The 22,524-nt window shown below is 33.4% G+C and overlaps 1 protein-coding gene across 4 annotated transcripts in view; it reads left to right on the top strand.

Moving 5' to 3' along the window:
- The window catches only part of ZDHHC21 (zinc finger DHHC-type palmitoyltransferase 21), a 66,507-nt gene extending 45,961 nt beyond the window's left edge, over positions 1-20,546 (top strand). For all 4 annotated transcript variants that reach the window (XM_060199599.1, XM_007535857.3, XM_060199598.1 and 1 more), the window contains 2 exons: positions 13,624-13,667; positions 14,205-20,546. In XM_060199599.1, the coding sequence (XP_060055582.1) occupies positions 13,624-13,667; positions 14,205-14,337 (177 nt within the window). In that variant the 3' untranslated portion in view covers positions 14,338-20,546. The remainder of the gene's footprint in view (positions 1-13,623; positions 13,668-14,204) is intronic.
- The last annotated feature ends 1,978 nt before the right edge of the window (positions 20,547-22,524 follow it).

Here is a 22,524-nt window from a genome sequence, read left to right as displayed (position 1 = left end):
AGTATTAAGGTAGACATATGAAAAGGGATATTGAATTGATAGTCCAGAAATATATACCTATCTGTGGACAGTTGATTTTGCAACAAAAGCACCAAGAGTGTTTGAAGGGGAAAATGGTCGTTTTCAACAAATAGTACCAGGGCAATTAGATATTCATAAGAAAAGAATGAAATTGACTAAATGTAAGAAATGAAACTCTTTTAAGTTCCAGAGAAAGTAGAGGGCTAAATCTTGGGATAGGCAGTGGTGTCTTTTTATTTGATTCAAACGCACAAAGAACCAAGGACAAAATAAATAATTTGGACTTAATCAAATCAATAAACTTGTGCTTCAAAGGGCACTCTTAGTAAAGTGAAAAGATAACTCCAGGAATAAGAAAAAAAATATTTGTATCTCATATATCTTAGAACATCTAGAGAACTCATAAAATTAAATAATAAATAGTCCATTTAAAATATAGACAAAGGATCTGAATGGACATTCCTTCAAAGAAGATGCAGATATGGACAAAGTAAATGAAAAGATGCTCAACAGCATTAGTCATTAGGGCACCGTAAATCAAAATAACAATGTGCCGCTTCACACTCACTAGGATGGCTACATAACAAAGTCATATAAATATAATAAATTTGAACCTATGCATACATTGATGGGAAAATGGTACAGCTACTTTACTGGGCCAGGTGGTGGTGCACCTGGTTGAGCACTCATGTTACAGTGCGCAAGGACACAGGTTCAAGCCTCTGAGGAAAAGCTTTGCAAAAGGTAAAGCACTGTTGGCCGGTGTCTTTCTCCCTCTGTCTCCCCCTTCCTCTCAGTTTCTGACTATCTCTACCTAACAGATAAATAAAGATAAAGAAAAAAGACACTTCTAAAAAAGTGGAGTGTAAAGTTGGTTTTTGAGTCAGTAGTCCTAGGTGGATACATAAGCAAAATGAAAACATATATCCACATCAAAAATTGTACATGATTTCCTTTAGTAACATTATTCGTAATCACTGCAAACTGAAACCAGTCCAGATGCGCATTGGCATTTACACACATTTACAAATGTTATCTGACCATAGAAATGACAAACCAATATGCCATATATTCTCAGCAGAGGTAACCGATGATCTGATTTTTTTTTCTGTCCCTAGATTAGTAGTGATTATAGAATTTTATGTACTGTATCTGATTCCATGGGTTATAAGTTTCCTTTCACTTAATAGTCTATCTTTATTCATCTATATCTTACATATAATTAATATCTTATTGCTATAATTATGAATCATCATCCAGTATATATTATACCATAGTTTGGTTATTCACTATATTTCTGGTTTAAATTTTGACAATTATGAATAAAGCTACTATGAGCATTTCTGTTTAAATCTCTTTATGTAGTCATGTTTCATTTTCTTACATAAGTAGCTAGAGGAAAAATTATTGGATGAGATAAAATAGGTGTTATTTTTTATACCAGAAAAAAAACTACTAGTATAAACATAATCTCATTATAAAATTATGCATTTATGTGGTTGAAAGTAGGCTGTTTCTTTTCAGTTTAAGTTGAGAAAGTAACATGATTTTTTTGCTAATTTTGCTAACTTACTTAGAATAAATAACTCCAGTACTGTGTGAAAGGGAAAAGTCCATCTTCCTATTGATGGTAGAAGGTAATAGGATAATCCTAGTAATGATCACTTGATGACCCTTTAGGACTATAAAGAGTAGAATTTCTATCACCCACCTAAAATAATTATAAATTACTTAAATTTAAATGTAGTGGATTTCTAATCTCATTTCTAAGGTTAAAAGATATCAGTACAGCAGATGTTTCTACAGAACAGACTAACTTTAAATCTATTTTAAAAGGCTTACCATTGCTATTTAGATTTAAACAGAACTTAAATGTATGTAGTCTTACTAAAATTGAAGTTAAAGTGCTTTTTTTTTTTAAATTTTTAATCTTTATTTATTTTGAATAGAGACAGAGAGAAATTGTGAGGGGAGGGGGAAATAATATGGGAGAGAGACAGAGAGACACCTGCAGACCTGCTTCACCACTCATGAAGCTTTCCCCCTGCAGGTGGGGACCAGGGGCTTGAACCTGGATCCTTGCACACTGTAATGTGTGTGCTTAATCAGGTATGCCACCGCTTGCCCCCCCCTTTTTTTTTAATTTTTAAGTTAAAGTGCTTTTCAAAGCAATCTGTTTTCAAGTATCCCTCTTTATTGGGGAACAGATGATTTAAAATATTCTTAGATTTTTTTTTTGCCTTTTTATCTGTTTCTTAATGAAATAGGTAGTGATGTTATTAATGTAACTGATGTCAGAATTTTCTCCTTTTTTTAATATTTATTCCCTTTTCTTGCCCTTGTTTTATTGTTGTAGTAGTTGTTGTTATTGATGTCGTTGTTGAATAGGACAGAGTGAAATGGAGAGAGTAGGGGAAGACAGGGGGAGACAAAGACAGACACCTGCAGACCTGCTTCACCGCCTGTGAAGCGACTCCCCTGCAGGTGGGGAGCCGGGGGCTTGAACCTTGATCCTTCTGCCCATCCTTGCACTTTGCGCCACACGCACTTAACCCACTGCGCTAATGCCAAACTCCCCAGAATTTCTTATTTACTTTATTTCCAGTTCACTCACAGCCAAGAATAATATCCATTCTCATGAGCACCAAATACTATTGGTGCTGGGTAACTGGACCAGCCATGTATTTTAATCACTGGGCTTGGAGAGACTTAATCAAGAAGTACTGTAACAGCTGGTTCAATGCCTTCTGTTGAGTTTCCAACAGTGAGCTATTATAGACAATGACACAGCACTGATTGTTTATCTAAATTTGTATACAAGCATTTTTATTTTCGGAGCACTTAGAGTATAGGTAGCAGTTCAGGATTTTGGTGGCCTCACTGGAGTCATCACTGAGGTTGAAAAGTGGGGGGATATATATTGTATAGCGTTGTGCTATGAAAGCTTTAACCTCAAGATTTTTTGCATTTGGTCTCAAAGGTACTATTGTTGGGACTAAATACTTTAGTATCTAGAAATAGTGTAAAGCAAAGTGTTCTAAATTAAAAAATGTTTTCTCTTTGCATACTAGCTCACCATTTCCTAAATAAATTCAGAAGTAATCACAAATATAAGGATGACTTAGTTTTAAGTTGGTAACAGGCAATGAAAGGTATTTTATATTCAGTATGTTGACTTAGATTAAATAAAAATGTTAAATAACATTCTCATTAATCATTTAGTGGGCATACCTTCCTTTTAGTGATACAGTCAGAAATGTAATGCTGAGATTGTTCATCTTTATTCTTAAAGTTATTTTCCGTATCCCCCTGAATCATTGTGGTGAATTCGAAGTATTCAGTTCATCTTTATACAAAATGGTTTATTTAACTCTGAATCAGCGTAACAGGTATTGCCATCATTGCTAATTATGATGAATTCAGTTCATATTTCTTTAAAGTAGTTCAGCATTTTAATTTCCTTGTTATATTTTTGTCTGATAAGAACAAAGTGTATTCCTAATTCAGTATTCCTAATTATATTATATGAACTATCTTCTCAACTTTTAAAAACCTAGAAGTTATTAAAATTTAAATGCTACTTATATGCTTTAGCACCATATATTAATATTGACTAATATTTATTTGAATTTCTGATACTGTAGAAAGCAGTATAAAAACTAGCTCCCCCTTGCCAAGGAATTTAAACACATACTAAATTACACTGCATAGTAACATGAAAGCATTCTTTTAAAAAAATGACTCAAGCTGTCTTCAAAATGAATGTGTAGAATTGAATTGCCATAGCTTAAACATGTTCCTGCTTACAGATATATTCATCATTTCACTTTGCTCAGTATAATATGCTCCTTGCAGTGCTTTAGATAAGATTTTTTAAAAGGATGGGGACACTGGGTGTTGGTGCACCAGTTAAAGAGCACATGTTAAGATGTTTGAGTCTGCACCCAGGTTCAAGGCACAGGTGCAGGGAGGAAATTTTAGGAGTCTGTGTGCAATCTCTCTCTCCCTTTCTATCTCTCTGTCTGTCTGCCAATCTCTCTTTCCTCCTCCATTGCCCTCTCAATTTCTCTCTGTCTCTATCCAAAATAAATAAATAAAATATCAAAAACGAGGGAGGGCTAAGGAATCTAAACATTTGAGTTTTAGTTTTGTGATTTCCTCTTGACGTTCATTTTATTGTTTCATGTTCTGAAGTCATATAATGTTAACCTGGATTTTAAACATTTCAAGGTTAGAGAAAACAGTAAATCTCTATAGTTAACTTATAGATATTTTTTTCATTTTTATTCATGTTTCTCTGTGTCTTGGTTAACCAATATGTTATGTTCCAAGTTAGCTTATCTAATAACTAAATAATAACTGATAGCCAAAACTCTCAATGAAAATACAATTTTCAGTTAAAACTTCTAATGTACTTGAACTTGGTCGATTTCTAGCATAATTATTAGCCATTTCAAATATTAAATGTAAATCTTATTTTGTTACTGTAAATGATTATCCTCTTGAGTATGCTTTTTTATTCCTAGTTAACAATTTAACATACCTGACCATTTTCACCAGATTTTGAGTTACTTGATACTAAAGATTATTACAGTAAGTACTTAGTAAAATTATTACTAGATAGATAAATGAATGAATAAGTCATAGTTTATGCACTTAGAAAAATTTGTTTTTCCAAATAGATTGTAAGGCCTTTATGGCTGTGGACTATACTTGTGCAGTCTCCAATAGTTCTTGCCATTCTGTCTTTTACAATAAAACATTTTCCATATAAAACAGGTTTTAAAGTTATATCCTGAGTCCTCTCAGAAAATGTTTAGCAGGCAATATCAGTAGGAACGAGGACTCCCTTTATTATTATTATTATTATTATTATTATTATTATTAGAATTAATAATAATAATACTCAGTCAGGTGTGTCACCACCAGGCCTGTCATTCACTTTCTCTCCGCCTCTCTGTCTCTATCTAAAAAAAGAAAAGAAAATTAGTAAAACTCTGTACCTCAATTTAGCTCATAACCTTTTGCAGAATTAAATAAATTAATAAATGTAGATGCCCTTGATAATACTACTAATAATAATAATAATAATAATAATACTTGATAATAATACCCTTAATAATACCCTTAATACCCTTAATAATAATACCCTTGATACTAATATCTAATATTAGATACTAATACTAATATCAAGGGTATTATTATTAAGGGTATTAAGGGTATTATTAAGGGTATTATTATCAAGTATTATTATTATTATTATTATTAGTATTAGTATTATCAAGGGCATCTACATTTATTAATTTATTTAATTCTGCAAAAGGTTATGAGCTAAATTGAGGTACAGAGTTTTACTAATTTTCTTTTCTTTTTTTAGATAGAGACAGAGAGGCGGAGAGAAAGTGAATGACAGGCCTGGTGGTGACACACCTGACTGAGTGCACACATTATAGTGCACAAGGACCCAGGTTCAAGCCCCCTGGTCCCCACTTGCAGGGGGAAAGCTTTACGAGTGGTCAAACAGAGCTTCAGGTGTATGTCTGTCTGTCTCTCTCCCTCCTTATCTCCCTTACCCTTCTCAACTTATCTCTGTCTCTATCTAATAATAAAAATATAAAAACTTTAATAAAAGGAAAAAAGTGAAAGAAGCAATAGCACCAAAGCTTCCTTCCGTATGGTGGGAGACAGTTTTGAACCTGTGTTGCATAGATAGCAAAGCAGCACACTAGGCAAGTGAGCTATTTCAGTGGCCCTTTCCATAACTTCCTTAAGGCTTTATACCATCAGAAAATAGCTTGATAAGAAGATTTTGGAAGAGTTTTCTAGTACCTATAAACATAAGGCCTACTATTCTTTCACTTTAGATCTATAATTGAGCGGATGTGAACTTTATATCGTAATAAAAAATGTAGTAGATCCCTTGTGAGAAATGAATATTTAAATAGCTATTTCTGATGTATTGAGTTTTGTTTTCTATGGAGAGCTAAGATTAATAACAAATCCTTTTTCTTTTCTTTTTTTTTCACATTGCAGATATTAAAATAAGGACTTTACTGATGTCTTTTCTATGCAAAAATGCATCATGACATTTCCAACAACCCAGTAGTTTTATGCTAAAAATTATCTGTAGAATATCTACTTTATATAATATATGCTTATGTTACAATGATACAATATAATTTCAATATCATACTTGTAGATGAGGTTCCATTTCTGGTGGTCAAGTAAGCATCCAATTAAGAAATTTCTAATTGCAGAACAGTGATTTTTAACTTTCACTGGAATCAGCAGTCACTGAATTTGCTATTTGCAGCTGTATTGCTAAGGGGAGGTCAGGAGGTAGTGCATTGGGTTTAGCACACGTGGGACAAAGTGCAAGGACTGGTTTGAGCCCCCAGCTCCCCACCTGCAGGGGGGTCGCTTCACAAGCGGTGAAGCAGGTATACAGCTGTTTATCTTTTTCTCCCTCTCTCTGTCTTCCCCTCCTCTCTGGATTTCTCTTTGTCCTGTCCAACAACAATGATAGCAATGACGACAACAACAACAACAATAATAACAACATTGATAAACAACAAGGGCAACAAAAGGGAAAAAATAGCCTCCAAGAGCAGTGGATTCCTAGTGCAGGGCACAGAGCACTAGCAATAACCCTGGACGCAAAAAAAAAAAAAACATTGCTAAGATCTAATAGAAAGAAAGAGTGTAGACAATCATCAAGGTGAAATTGAACTGCCTTTAAAGAGTCTTCTTAACTTTTCATTCTGTCTTCAGTTTGACATATCTAGAAACTTGATTTTGAAAAATATTTCCAGAGTTATTTGGTCCAGAAGCGAATGACTCTTACTTCCAGACTCGAAAGTGATACTAGTCATATAAACCAGACTGATTACTCCCTTATGTTTGATGATTCCCTTGCGTATGCCAAAGAACTCTTCAGCACTTTCTTTTCCCCGTACGACAGCATATGTTGCAGAGTGTTGCTTGGTGAGAATGAACTCAAAGCAGGCTGAGTTAGTTGGATGGGTTTTATCACCAACCTGTTTTATTCCTGGAAGATTAGATTCTCAGGTCTGCTGACCTAGGAAATGTCTCCTAATAAAGAGAGGAGGAGAGAAAATGAAATTTTTAAATATGAAAGCATTCTTCTGTAGCCCTTAAGCTGACTGGTGGGAATCTTAAATAATTTGAAAATTAGACCATAACCAAGACAAATACTTTCTTTTAAATAATTTTGATATCCTGGTTGTATACCATATATAAACTTTTTCCTTATCGATTGCAAAACATTTTTTTTCTGGGTAGCTGAGTCATACATGTAACAAAAATTTATAAATTTTATTTCTTTCTAAAAGATAACAGTTACATTGTTTATTTTCTAATGGTCACTGAAGGTCATTGTAAGCTTCATAGAATATGCCTGAAAAGCTACTTTAGTTATTTTTATTTTTCTAAAGTATTCCATACTGAATTGCTTTATAAAACAAAATAAAAAGTGTATTAGACCTAACTTAGAAAATATTTATGAGTTTCCCTATTGTCAGTACTAATCTTTCTCCTTTTCTAGTTTGCTATTGTAATGAATTTCTATTGTGTTTGTGAATGCGGTAATATAGTTTGTTGCTCTGAGTACTTTGTGTAAATTTTATTCAAAAACTTTGTGACACAGCTTTTCAAGTACAAAGTACTCTTTTTTAAATATCACAACATTCTAGATAGCTAAATTTCAGAGAAAGAAAAAGAAAACCTATTTTGGCTGACCTCTCAAATCCTGCTCATTATGGTGAACATGCCATCTTTTGATGAAAAACTACCTGTGTATGATAATTTATAGGCAATTTCTATATATTTGTTGAAATAGATCCCAGAAAGATGCCAAAACCACTTTATGAAGTCTAAATTAATTGTTCAACTTGATTCTCTTACTGTCACAAATAAGTTCTTCAGTATTATGATCCAGTTGTAAATTTCTGTGTAGTAGGAAGTGCCCACAACATTGCTGTTTAAAGTAATTGGACTTCACAACAGCATCAGCATTTTCTAATTTAGTTAACTTTTATTATCACTAATTAAACTAGTATGTCTAGAAGCTATCTTCTGTTTGCTGAATTATTTCATATATGTATTTACCTTAAAGCCTTACTGAAGACACAAAATAAGAAACTGTGTATCTCTGAAGAGACAGATTATTCTGTTCAACCAAGGGAGCTAGTTTTTACTAAAGAAAATTAATCAGTTTACTTTTCAGAGTAGTGTGGTAGGTTGCCATGTTGAATTGGCTGTTCACTGAAATCCAGAACCACTAGCATTCTTTGGCTCTTGGCAGTTATCTACTTTCTTTACTGTCTTTCTTTTTTAATTTTGGTATTTATTATTAATGCACATTCACTGATAATTGAATTAAAAATAGATACTAGACTTAAAGATTATCAAGAATGTAAGTAAAGCAAAAGGTTAAATTTCTTTATTGCGGGATTAAGTTTTACATTCCAAAGTAAATACAATAGTTTGTACATGCATAACATTTCTCAGTTTTCCACATAACAGTACAATCCCCTCTAGGTCCTCTGTCATCCTTTTTGGACCTATACTTTTCCCTCCCACCCACCCCAGAGTCTTTTACTTTGGTGCAGTACACCAACTCCAATTCAGGTTCTAGTATTTTCTCTTCTGATCTTGTCTTTCAACTTCTGCCTGAGAGTGAGATCATCCCATATTCATCCTTCTGTTTCTGACTCATTTCACTTAACATGATTTTTTCAAGCTCCATACAAGATCGGGTGAAAATGGTGAAGTCACCGTTTTTAATGGCTGAGTAGTATTCCATTGTGTATATATACCACAACTTGCTCAGCCACTCATCTGCTGTTGGACATCTGGGTTGCTTCCAGGTTTTGGCTATTACAAGTTGTGCTGGTAAGATCATATATGTACACAGATCTTATTGAATGGGTGTATTGGGTTCCTTAGGATATATCCCCAGGAGAGGAATTGCAGCATCATAAGGTAGGTCCATTTCTAGCCTTCTGAGAGTTCTCCAGACTCTTCTCCATAGGGGTTGGGCCAATTTACATTCCCACCAGCAGTGTAGGAGGGTTCCTTTGACCCCATAACCTCTCCAGCATTTGTTGCTGCTACCTTTCCTGAGGTATGACATTCTCATCTGAGTGAGAATGTCATACCTGTTGTCTTTATTTGCATTTCTCTGACAATTGAAGAGCATTTTGTCATGTGTTTCTCAGCCTTTTGGATCTCTTGTGGTGAATACTCTGTCCATGTCCTCTCCCCATTATTGGATGGGGTCATTTGTTTTTGTGTTCTTGAGTTTGGCAAACTTTATATATTTTGGTTACTAAACTCTTGTCTGATATGGCATGTATCCCATTCTGTGAGGGGTCTCTTGGTTTAGGTAGTGGTTTCTTTTGCTGTGCAGAAGCTTTTTAATTTGAAGTAGTCCCATAGGTTTATACTTGCCTTAGTCTTTGTAGTTGGATTCATTTCATTGAAGATGTCTTTAACGTTTATGTGGAAAAGAGTTCTGCCAATATTTTCCTCTAAGTATCTGATAGTTTCTGGTCTAACATCCAAGCCCTTGATTCACTTGGAATTTACTTTTGTGTTTGGTGAAATATAGTGGTTTAGTTTCATTTTTCTGCATGTTTCAACCCATTTTTTCCAACACCATTTGTTGAAGAGACTCCCCACTCCCCAATGAATAGTCTGAGCACCTTTACCAAAATTTAGATGTCCATAGGTATGGGGGCTTACTTCTAGGCTCTCAATTCTATTTCAATGTTCAGTGTGTCTATTTATGTTCCAGTAGCAAGCAGTTTTGATTACAATGGCCCTATAATATAAATTGAGATCTGGGAGTGTGATGCTTCCAGTTCTGTTCTTTCTTCTCAGGATTGTTTTGGCAGTTCTAGGTCTTTTCTGGTTCCAGATAAACATTTGTAGCATTTGCTCTATTCTCCTAAAAAAAAGGTGGTTGGGATCTTGATGGGGATAGCATTAAATTGTATATGGCTCTGGGTAGTATATTCATTTTGATGATGTTAATACTTCCAACCTATGAATATGGAATATCTTTCCACTTCTTTGTGTCTTTTTCTATTTCCTTGAGTAGTGACTCATAATTTTCAGTATACAAGTCTTTTACTTCTTTGGTTAGGTTTATTCCTAGATATTTTATTGTTTTTGTTGCTATAGTAAAAGAAATTGATTTCTGGATTGCATCTTCTTCTAACTTAGTGTTTGCATAGAGGAATGCCACTGACTTTTGAATATTAATTTTGTAGTCTGACACCTTCCTGTATTGCCTGATGATTTCCAAAAGCTTCTTGCTGTACTCTTTAGGTTTTTCTATGTATACTATCATACCATCTGCAAATAGGAAGAGTTCAACTTCTTCCTTGATTGCCAATCTGTATCCCTTTAATAATTTGCTCCTGCCTGATTGCTATGGCAAGAACTCCTAACACTATGTTGAATAGTAATGGTGATAGTGGGCATCCCTGTCTGGTACCTGATCTGAGGGGAAATGCTTCCAGTTTTTCACCATTGAGTATGATGTTGGCTGTAGGTTTGCTATATATAGATTCCACTACCTTCCGGAATTTTCCATCTAGTCACATTTTTTGTAGTGTTTTGATCATAAAGGGATGTTGTATTTTGTCAAAGGCTTTCTCTGCATCTACTGATATAACCATGTGTTTTTTTTGGTCATGCTTTTATTGATGTGGTGGATCACATTGATTGATTTACCTATATTAATCCAACCTTGCATCCCTGGGATAAACCCCACTTGGTCGTGATGAACAATTTTTTAATATACTGCTATATCTGGTTGGCTAGAATTTTGTTCAATATTTTAGCATCTATGTTCATCAGAGATACTGGTCTGTAGTTTTCTTTTTTGGTTGTGTCCCTGTCTGCTTTTGTTATCAGAGTGATGTTGTCTTCATAGAAGCTAGAAAGGAGTATTCCTGTGTCTTCGGTCTTCTGGAAGATTTAAAAGTACAGGTATTAACTCTTCCTTGAAGGTTTTACAAAATTCATGTGTAAAATCATCTGGTCCAGGACCTTTATTCCTGGGAAAGTTTTTGATAACTGTTACAATTTTCTCTTTCTTTCTTTCTTTCTTTCTTTCTTTCTTTCTTTCTTTCTTTCTTTTTTTTTTTTTGCCTCCAGGGTTATTGCTGGGTCTCAGTGCCTGCACCATGAACCCACTGCTCCTTGAGGCCATTCCCCCCTTTTATTGCCCTTGTTGTGGTTATTATTGTTATTGTTGATGCCGTTTGTTGTTGGATAGGAGAGAGAAATGGAGAGAGGAAGGGAAGACAGGAAGACGGGGGTGGGGGGAGAAAGACAGACACCTACAGACCTGCTTCCCTGCCTGTGAAGTGACTCCCTTGCAAGTGGGGAGCTGGGGCTTGAACCAGGATCCTTGCGATTTGTGCCACGTTCGCTTAACCTGCTGCGCTACCACCCAATCCCTAACTGTTTCAATTTTCTTAGCTGTGATGGGCCTGTTCATCTTGTCTAGTTCCTCTATTTAATTTTGGAATTTGTGTGTATCTAGGAAATCATCCATTTCTTCCAGGTTCTCTAGCTTGGTGGCATATAGTTGTTCATAGAAGCCTCACATGGATGTTGAATTTCTGCAGTGTCTGTTGTGATATCTCCTCTTTCATTTACAATTCAATTTATTTTTGTCTTCTCCCTTTTTTGTTTTGTGAGTCTGGCTAAATGTTTGTTGATTTTATTCACTCTTTTAAAGGATGAACATTTACTGTCGTTGATCTTTTGTGCGGTTTTATTTTTAATGTTATTAATTTCTGCCCTAACTTTAGTTATTTCTATGTTTCTGGTTGCTTTAGGGTTCCTTTGTTCCTTTTTTAGGTCTTTAAGATGTGCAATCAGTTTGTTTGTGCTTTTTCTTGTTTCCTAATGTGTGCTTGTATGGCTATGAACTTCCCTCTCAGTACTGCCTTAGCTGAGCTGTGTCCCAAATATTTTGATAGCTTGTGTTTTCATTTTCATTGAACTTTTGAAACATTTCATTTCTTTCTTTATTTCCTTTTTGACCCAGTAGTTTTTAAGTAATGTAATGTTGAGCTTCCACATTTTGGAACTATTACTAATCATTTGTTGATTGTTAAGTGTTAGTTGAATTCCACTGTGGTCTGAGAAGATGCTTGGGATGATTTCAGTGCTCTTGAATTTGCTCTATGGTGTCTTTGTGGCCTAACATATGGTCTGTCCTTGAGAATGACCCATGTGGACTTCAGTAGAATGTGTATTCCAGTTTCTTGGGGTAAATGATTCTGAAAATGTCCAATTGTTCTGGTTTATCTGTCTCCTCATTTAGCTCCTTCATGTCTTTATTGATTTTCTGTCTGTATGATCTGTCAAATTGAAAGAGTGTGGTGCCGAAATCTCCTACTATTAGTGTCTGGCTGTTAATATATTGCTGTAGCTCTTTCAATAGATGTTTGATGATTTAGATGGCTTCTAATTGGGTGCATAGATGTTAATAATTGTTAAGTCCTCTTGTTTGACTGATCCTCTGAGCATTAAGTAATGACCATCCCTATCTTTTTTTATTTTATTTGTTTTAAAGTTTATCATGTCAGATACGAGAATAGCTGTTCCTTACCTTTTCTGTGGGCCATTGGCTTGTATGATAGTTTTCCATCATTTCACTTTGGTGGGTTTTCTGTAGACAGCATATTGTTGGGTTGTGTTTTCTGATCCATCTTCCTACTCTGTGCATTTTAATAGGTGAATTCAGTCCATTGACATTTATTGATATCATAGATTGAAGATACTTTTTTTTTTTTTTGGTCAGGTCCTGCTTTTAGTGTCCCTTTCAGATCTCCTTAGTCAACTTAGTCAACTTCTGTTGATGAGTGGGATCATCCCATACTCATCTTTATCTTTCTGACTTAGCTCACTTAACATAATTCCTTCTAGCTCTGTCCAAGATGGGTCAGAGAAGGTGGGTTCATTGTTCTTGATAGCTGCATAGTATTCCATTATTTTAGATTTTTAGAGTGTTCTGATAGATGACATATTATGGTGGACTCTTGTCCTGGTTCATTTTTCCAATATTTCTTCTTGTTGTTTTAAACATTCTGTGTAGTATGTAATGAGGTCCCTCTCTCAGTACTTCTCAGTACTTTTCAAATTACTGATCAGTCTTGCCTGGGTTGACTTGTTTCTAAGTAAGGTACTTAAAAGTTCACAGTTGTGGAAATTAACAATTGTTTCAATATTATTTCAATCCCTGAGTTGGCTGAGAGGCTGTTAAAAGCATCTTTTGTTCTTTTTCTTCCCTGTAGACTATCAAAATTTCATTTTTTAAGGTAGTAAAAAACCTTCTACAATTTTTGTGAGGTATTGTTACTGGATTTTTTTTTTTTTTGGGATATTGTAATGTTGATTCTTGTTTCAAAGAAATTTCAGTGATGTCTGTAGATAATTTAAAATTCTTAGTTACCACACATAAACTATTTAAATATTCAAAATGAACATAATATTATTTTTAAAATGCAGTCTAAAACTTTGAGATTTTTGTTAAAGTATTTTTTTTATTTTTAATAGGATACTACATCTATTGAAAAGATGTCAAACTGCTGTGAGGAAATGTAAGTATACAAGTGAAGTCTGTAGTGTTCGTATTTAAAATGGAAACTGATAACATTTGAAAAATGTGTACATCTAGGGGAAAATAATAATATAATAACTTTTTCTTAATGTCTTGTCTAGGACTTAATTAAGCTAGATAAGTATAACTCTGCCATACAGGAGGGTTCATCTCGTCTTGGTAGTTTTCAAACCAAATAAGAACTAATAATTTTGAGGTTTTGTCTAAAATAAGTTAAATTATTTCTCTTGTAAGTACATCAAAAGAGATGTGCTACTGTGTTGTTGACACACATTTAGTTAATCCTGAGATTCTCTGCTTCAAAAGTTGCCTTGGTTGATTGACGACACAGATACAATGTCTGCTATCAGAGTTAAAACTCAGCTGCATGCCGTAATAAAAGAAAAGCAGTATTTGTGATGCTGGGACACAATTCATCAGAGTCCAGTAATGGTTCCCCAGCCAACCTGTATTGTTTTAGCTGACTGAAGTGCACCATGGGAGTGCTGTCTTTCACTAATAATGCTGTCTTCTGTAGATCGAGGCCCCGAAAGCCATGGCAGCAGACCTTCTCAGAAGTTTTTGGCACTCGTTGGAAGATCCTGTGGTTTATTCCTTTCAGGCAGAGGCAACCACTGCGAATTCCCTACCACTTTGCCAATCATGTCTAAACAGATGGATGGTGGGCACAGATGGGTCCTCCATGCTGGAAATGCGTTACAGGTTTTCTGATAATAGAACTATGACAGTCTTCAAGTCAATTAAAATCCACCCACCAATCTTAGGCATCATAATGTGCCCAAGGCTTTATAATAGTGATCTTGATTCTGTTGTGGGACTAATGCAAGATCTATATTTAAGTTTTAAAGCATGTTTACTTTCAAATTAGGTTTCCATGGGGATTTCTTAAATACTTGTGTTATTAAACTCAAGAGACAGTGATTGGAATGAAATAATTGTACATAATTTCTTTTAGTACTGACAGTGTTACAGATTTAATTTATGGGAAACTTAAAATGTTTTAAGTTTTTCACTCTTCAGAAGTACTAACCATATCTGAACTGTTCAGGTTTTACAGAAGTTGATACAGTTTATATGTAAATTTCCTTTTTCAAATGCAGCTTAAGATACCTAATACTCCTTTTTATATGTGCTCTAAGAATTTTTAAAATGAATAGGATTGAACAGTAAAAACAACCAAAAAGGGCAAGGTTTTTTTTTTTTTTCTTAGTAGCTTTCTAATTTTTCTTTCCTTTGCTTCACCAGAAATAACCACTAAAAATACCAACTACCTTCCTTATTTTAGAGGAAAGGTTAAATCCACCCCATCAACACACATAGTATCTCCCATTTCTTTATATTGTTGTAGCAATTGGTTGTGAAAATATTCACTCCGAGGACAAATTTGTGACAAGTGGGTATATATTTCTATTTTACTTAGATGATCAAGAAAAGGTAGAAAATTTGCAATAATTCCACATATACTTTTTCTAGTACAGTTATATTAGAATATCTATGTTTCTAAAATGTTAGTAAAGATAGGTAATATGTATAGTATGCAGACGAATATTGTACATTTGAGAAATATATATGCATATTTGTGTATATGTGTATATATATATAGATATATATAGTTTTATTTAGCTTTTAGTAGATCTAAAATTGCACAATGAAAGCTTATAGAATTTGGCCAATTAGTATTGATATTTTATCCATAGACGTGAAAGTAAATAACTTTTATGTACCAGTAATCAGTAAAATTGAATTAAATTGGAATTGGCCACTTATAATTTAGATTGAGCTCTTTTATTGGTAACTAATGTTAGGAAATGACCTTAGGATGAAAAAGTTATAATCTATGTTTATCACTAGCCTTATACAAATTAAATTGCTAATGGTAATGTCCTCTTGGAACCATTTGTTTGGAAAGACATGGGTCTTGCTTTGAAAAAAGATTCAGCTTATATTTTCTTTTCCATTAGAATACTGCAACTCCCATCTGCCGTTTAAATTATTTACTCATATTCTTTTAATTAATGAGGTGATTGCAGGGATCTTCTGTTTTTGGATCATATCCATTTCAGTTAGTTTGGATAGTAAGAAGTCCTACCTGAGAAGTAAGAAACAGAAGGTTACCATGATCAGCCCGTTTGTATTGTGGTTAATTTTTTCAGAAACTGTAAATATATTTTTAACTAGTATAAGAAGTTTTCTGAGAGGATTAAGTATCATGTTATGATATTTGGAATACAGTGCTTTATTATTAAAAAAAAAACAAGCCTTATTACTGGGGATATAGCTCAGCAGTGGTAGAGTGCATGCTTCATATGTAGGAGGACCTGTATTCATGTTCCTACACACACATCACCATTACCCTCTTTCCATAAGCGCCACCCCCCCCCCAGTAGTGGCAGATGAAAATATTTCTTGGTGTTGATAAGATACATAGTAAATTCAACATGGCAAACTTGTTTATAATGCTTAATGAACCACAAAAATAGTATGTTTGTGTCAGGGAAATGGGTTGTGTTTTGTGCAAGTTGACATGCTGACCAAATTTGGCCTGGTGACAGAAATGCTATAAGAAAGTAAAGTATAGATACTATAGTTATGTCATCTGAATGCCTTCTGAGGACTAAGAAAACAACAAACCTAGGTGAAGTCCCATAAAATATTGTATAATGTGTTTATTATACTTCATATAGTAGCAGTTGCTAGTATCTGTCTTGAAATAATAGCTTCTGTTTCAGTAATGAGAACTAGAGACTGTCCCTTCCCACTGGGAGAGGTTTTTAATTTTCTGTTCTAGAATTGCTTTTTTTTTTCTTTCTCTGTTGGAGAGTTAATGAGTTAAAGCATAGTTGTTGACACATGAGTGCAGTCTCTTACCTCCCTCTTTCTAGGGCGTGTTCTCTTCTATTCTCTTTACTTTCCTTGATCATGATCCTTCTGTACTTTTAACTTAACTTACTGGAACACAAACACTGGGCAAAATATAGATTTTTATTTGAACGGCAAAAATGCTAATATCAGTATATTTGTATAAGAATATTAAATTATACCTATACATACCTAACCTGTAACTTTCAGTATCCCCAAGTTAGTACCCCTAACTGGGTTTTGTGATTCTTGTCAGGCAACTTGAGAGGAGAAAGCAACTGGCAATTTTCTTCCAAGTTCATAAACTTGAAGTGTTCTCTCTGCGCCCTCTTTTGGCTAGTTGATGTAATTATACTGGCACTAGAGATTTACTGCCCCAAAGGTACATTGTATAACCAAATACTGAACATGTCAGAGGTACAAATTTAGTAGTCATGTATGTATAAAATGTAAAATTTTATGAAAAATGAGCATATTTCTGTTTATGGCCTCAACATTTAGTTCATATAAATATGAATGCTTTATCTCTATATTTTACTATCAATTACAGCTATATCAAATCAGGATAAATAGATGTATTTAGTGATTTTTATTTTAAAATCCTGACAAATTAGATCCTTAGAATTAGAAAAGAGATTACATTGAAATTATCCATGTAATATAAAACACGGAAACTTATTGTAATTAACAGTGGCAAATATGTATCTGATATGTCTAATGGATATTTTTAAAATACATATAGTTTTTTATCTCAGTTTTGGAGTGAATTTTTTATGATTATCACATTAAATCATTAAAACTCTTTACCTTTTTTATATTTTTAAATTTTCATGGTTGGAACATAGCTATAGCTTTAGTAGGAAATTCATTATGTATTCTGGATAACTATGAAAATAGCTAATATTGGGGCAAGGTGGTGGCACATCTGGTTAAGTGCACACATTACAGTGTGCAAGGATCCAGGTTCAAGCCTCCAGTCCCACCTGCAGGGAGAAAGCTTCATGAGTGGTGAAGCAGGGCTGCAGGTATCTCTTTGTCTCTATTATCCCCCTTCCCTCCAAATTTCTCTCTCTTCTATCAAATAAACTTTAAAAGATTTTAAAAAGAACTAATATTGTTGAGATATTGGGAAATAATTCTGACCTAATTAGCAAGATTAATCTAGTGTCAAGTATAAGTTGAATGATGTATTTCTATATAAACATTCCAGTCATACTAAGCAAAATATATGTTAAAAGGATGCTTTTCGTCAGTTAAGTCATTTATTAGACTTCTGAAAGTTAAGTATTTGACCTTGATATTATGAGTTGCATGTATTGAATAGTTAACGTTTGTTATTGTTTTCTTCAGCCAGGATGTTTATAGACTAAAGATTATAGACAAAAATTGAGTTCAGAATTCTAAAAATGGTAGGCAGTTAATTTAAAAAACTTTTGTACTTTGTAATCAAACTTACAATTTGGTAATATTAAGTGCTGTTCAATTTTAAGAAACTTACTCTTTTGCCTTAGTGTTGTGTTAAAAGTTTTTTGTGGCTAATATAAGAGGTAATGATATTTAAAGTTATATTTAATGCATTAACCTTTCTAAAGAAAAGATACAGTTTTAATAGTTAAAGTAGAGAATCTGAGCTTTCATGAAGTGTAGTTTAACAGCTAAGTTAAAACTTTGGTTAGAATTAGGATTTTGTGAATAGTATGTTTTCCCCAGAGAAGTCCTCCAATTATTACAATCTTTTAAAAGACTTTTTCAAGTCACTTCCATGTACTAATTAGTTGATGTCCATGAAAATAATTTGTTTCACCCAACAGGGTATTAAGTCTCAGTGTAAATCATAAAGACTTAAGTTTTGACAACAGGATTTGTGAAGTAATTTAGACTAAGACCACACAATTTTCTGTGTTAGGTCATGAGTCAGTTAAAGTGTTTTCACATGTGTTGCTGTAATATCACAGTGTGTTCAGTTCTGATTACAATAGCATTAATATTCATGAATAGATTTGCTGGTCTCTTTCTGGACTTTTCTCTGGTATCTGACTACTTTCCTTCATGTATAAATAGATTACCTAGCTAAAGTTTATTGACCTTCAGCTTCTTATGTAGATGTATCTAAAATTTATTGGATAAAGTTTACATGTACAAATAGTTTCCTAATAGGCACAAGTATTTGGTTTTGAAAATCCAGGTCTATTCCTATTTGCTTTAAAGGAATATAAATGTTGTAAATGTGTTAAGTAAGTCAGAATCCTATTGTATGTTCTACTTAATAGTATTAATAACCATTTAATTGATGAATGAGTATACTATTTAGTGTCCATATATATTACATTCTATTTCAGGAATCATTCTCCTAGTTTACTTACAAATAACACTTTTCATTATCTCTGTATTGCCATTATCAATAGAGTACTAAAATATGCAACAAAAGAATGTAAGGTAGAAATATTTAGAACCTACTTGCTTGAAGTATTTTGATTCAGTGTTGTTCTGTATACCAATTAACACTTAGCATATCTGTTGTCTCTAGCTGATGGTGGTTTAACTTCAAGAAGGTGTTTTCTCTGGACAGATCTTTTTATTATTACTGTATAATTTTGGCAGCAAAGTATGTTTGTCCTTAGATTTTTAGTATTCCTGCTAGTGCTTATTTGAAACAGAATTGATAATGTCTTTTAAAATTCTTAAGTTCTTGTTATGCCAGTATTCTCAATTTTCATTATTATTATGCTATTTTCTTCTGGTCCACCATATAGAATAGGTACAGATGAGTAGTCAGTAGCCAAAATAACTGGATAAGAGACATGGGGAACTTTCTATGTGGTCGAGAGAAAGCTAGGCAGAAAACAGATAATCAGCATCTAAACAACAGGATTGCCTGGAGAGAATTTTTGTGACACCAGAAAAATCCCCTTGATGTAATTATTTTAGCCTGTCTCTTGTTGATACCATTTTACTCTTGAAGAATTGTTAATACCTGAAAACCTTTAGTTTGAGTTAATCTTATTCAAGTTTTTCATTGCTGATTCTCCCTAGTTGATTAGAATAGCTTCTTGAGAAATTTATTTTAAATTTTAAATATAAAAATTATGTATTACATGCTAATATGAAATGTTAACATTAATGTGAAAGACTTAATGTCAAGAGAAATGAATAGGTTTGGCCTGCCCAAAATTTGGTTGAAAAATCAGAGACCTCTTCTTACAAGTGTCTCAGGGCAAAAAAAAAAAAAAAAAAAAAAGTGTGTGTGGGGGGTGGTACCAAGTATTATAGTAAGTGTTGTCACTGAAAGAAAAGAACAATTTGTATATAAAGGGCAATTTTTACTTTAAAGTTTGTGTTATTTTGAAGTTCTCCATACATTGAAGGTTTCTGTACTTTTTTCTGATATGGTAAATATCTGAAACATCATGTAATATTGTGCTAACCACAGCACTATGCTGATCTTTTTGGTATTGATAGCTTTATATATAAACAAAGATAAGGACAAAACACCAGCAACAAAAGGTGTGTTTCCTTTTTTGTGGCTTTGCTTGCCTGTTTGACTATGTACAGGGTTTAATTGTCTAGGGTGTTATACAGGGAAAGCTTTTCTGCAAAGCTCTTTGTTCTTGCCAGTATGCACTGGGTAATATTTTAACCTATTGGTGCCTGAATTTAGTGTTTTACAGCCTCAATAATCAGAACATCCTGGTGCTACTCATCTTAGCATTGAGTGACATTTTTAATTCTGGTACCAAAGAGTTACTTACTTTCCTTTTTGGTTGAGAATTTTCTTGTCACATACTTGTATTTATGAAGCAGAATCTAATGTTACTAAGACAATTTATATTGATATACCTTATTTTTTGCACGCTGCTGCCTCAGTTTAATTGGTTTTTTAAGTGTCTCATTTGGGCTTTTTTGGTTATAAACATATAACTTAATGTTTAACATAGATTGGCTACTCTAAAAGAAAGTTTAGTAGCTTGAAGTTACAAAAGAATTAAAGTAGCTTTCAAAATATTTTTTGTTTAGTTCATTTCTGCAGGAATAAATGAGAAAGAATAATAACTCTGTTTCCATTCTTATAAATGATTTATATAGCTTATTGTACCCTTTTAATGAATAAATCCTGATACAGAATGTTAAAATGAAAAGTTAAGGACCCATCCTGATTACAAAAAGAGAATTCGGCATCCCTGTGTATGTTTGTATCATCCTTAGCAGTATCCACAAATAAAATTGCCATTTGTCTATTTGTAAATAAAGAACACTTAAAATATCAAGTATGTAGATAGACTTTCCCCAAAAGAAAGCGCAGATATACTTTGACTTAAACAAAACTGCTGATAGAACATTAAACTTTATTTACAAAAAAAAAGATCTAGATGTTGTTATTCTACATAAAAGATTAGAATAAGATTATTTTAAAAATTTGTTGGTATTTTGTTTAAAAAATATATGGGAGAAAATCAACTTTTAGAAGAAGCACTTGTGATTGTCCAGATGTACTATATATATTACATACATTCTCTCTCTTTTTTTCTCTCTCTCTCTCTCCTGGTACCTTGTTTTTTTTTTTAGAATACTTTAAAAAAACTAGTTGAAATTAATATACATATGTATATATGTATGCATGTATCAAGGAGGTAAGTGTGCATTTATGGGAAAAATGAACAATCATATTAGTAGTGCTTTGTTTTCCCATCACCTAAAATCACTCTCTTCTTAGATGTAGATATAGTACGTGCTGGTTTTACACTATATTCTGGATGGAAAAAAAAAACAAAATCAAGCCCAAAACTCTATTAGATGTGATTTCTCTTACTGTTTGTTAGATAGATAGAAGCCCAGATGTACATTTCATTAGAGGTAAAAAGCAAAATTTGCTTGAAAATAAGTGGGGCAAAGTAATATTGCCGTTCTAATATGCTAAAAATATATGTCCCAACATTGTCCCCATATACTAATTCCAAGTTATTCACTCGACTATATATATTGTGAATTAATGTATCTGTAGTTATTGGTTCAAGTAATTGCATAAAAGAGAATTCACCATTTCCACAGTCGCCCAGATGTAAATATTAAAGAAGTTTCTTTATATATAGTTTTCCCTTTTGTTACCCTTGTTTTTTTTTATTGTTGTTGTAGTTATTGTTGTTGTTCTTGATGTCGTCATGGTTGGGTAGGACAGAAAGAAATGGAGACAGGAGGGGAAGATGGGGAGAGAAAGACAGACACCTGCAAGGGGGCGCTTCCTGCAAGTGGGTGCTTCACTCCATGTGCATTTAACCTACTGTGCTACCGCCCAACCCCCTTAACGAAGTTTTTATTTAACACAGGTAGAATAAATCAGCCAAGTGATTTGCTAGGAAGAATTTTTAAGGCAAGAGTGATAACAGCAGTAGAATAGCTCAAAACTTAATTCATGATGTTCTTATTCCATCCCTCACACTGCCTGTGCTGGAGCTCACTGGTGGTAAACTCAGTTTGTTCTCTTTCTCAAAATTTGTTCTCAGTCTCAAATTGTAACTAAGAATTCCAGAAATTAAAGGTTTTTAATAATGATATGTTCCAAGTGCCATATGAAGAGTTTTTGATTTGTTAAGACTGTTAAATTTGTTTTGAAATATGTCAGACATTTTTGCATTCAGTGCCTATGTTTAAATCTGATTATCATTTTCCTTTGTTTGCTGTAAGAACATAGCATCATTAAGTGCTAATGCTAACAAGAGAAACAGTAGATGGGAAAGACTAGATTGAGAAGAGGAAGAAAAATGACCAAAGGGAACCATGTATTTGAGATACACTTTTTAAAATTAGTAGTGTATAATGGTTCTTAAGATGAAGAACAAACCATGTATCTAGTTTAAGAGCATTGTCTTTTAAAAATTATTTTAGTGGTTTAATTTTTATTATGTAATATTTCTGTTCTTCGCAGATTGTTTTTAATTTAAATTGTGGAATTTTTACTTCTCTTGAAATGTATTATGTACTGT

This window comes from Erinaceus europaeus, chromosome 10 (assembly GCF_950295315.1).
Source record: "Erinaceus europaeus chromosome 10, mEriEur2.1, whole genome shotgun sequence".
Lineage (NCBI taxonomy): Eukaryota > Metazoa > Chordata > Mammalia > Eulipotyphla > Erinaceidae > Erinaceus > Erinaceus europaeus.
The sequence above is the reverse complement of the archived record's forward strand: the minus strand, read 5'-3'. Positions and strand labels throughout refer to the sequence as shown.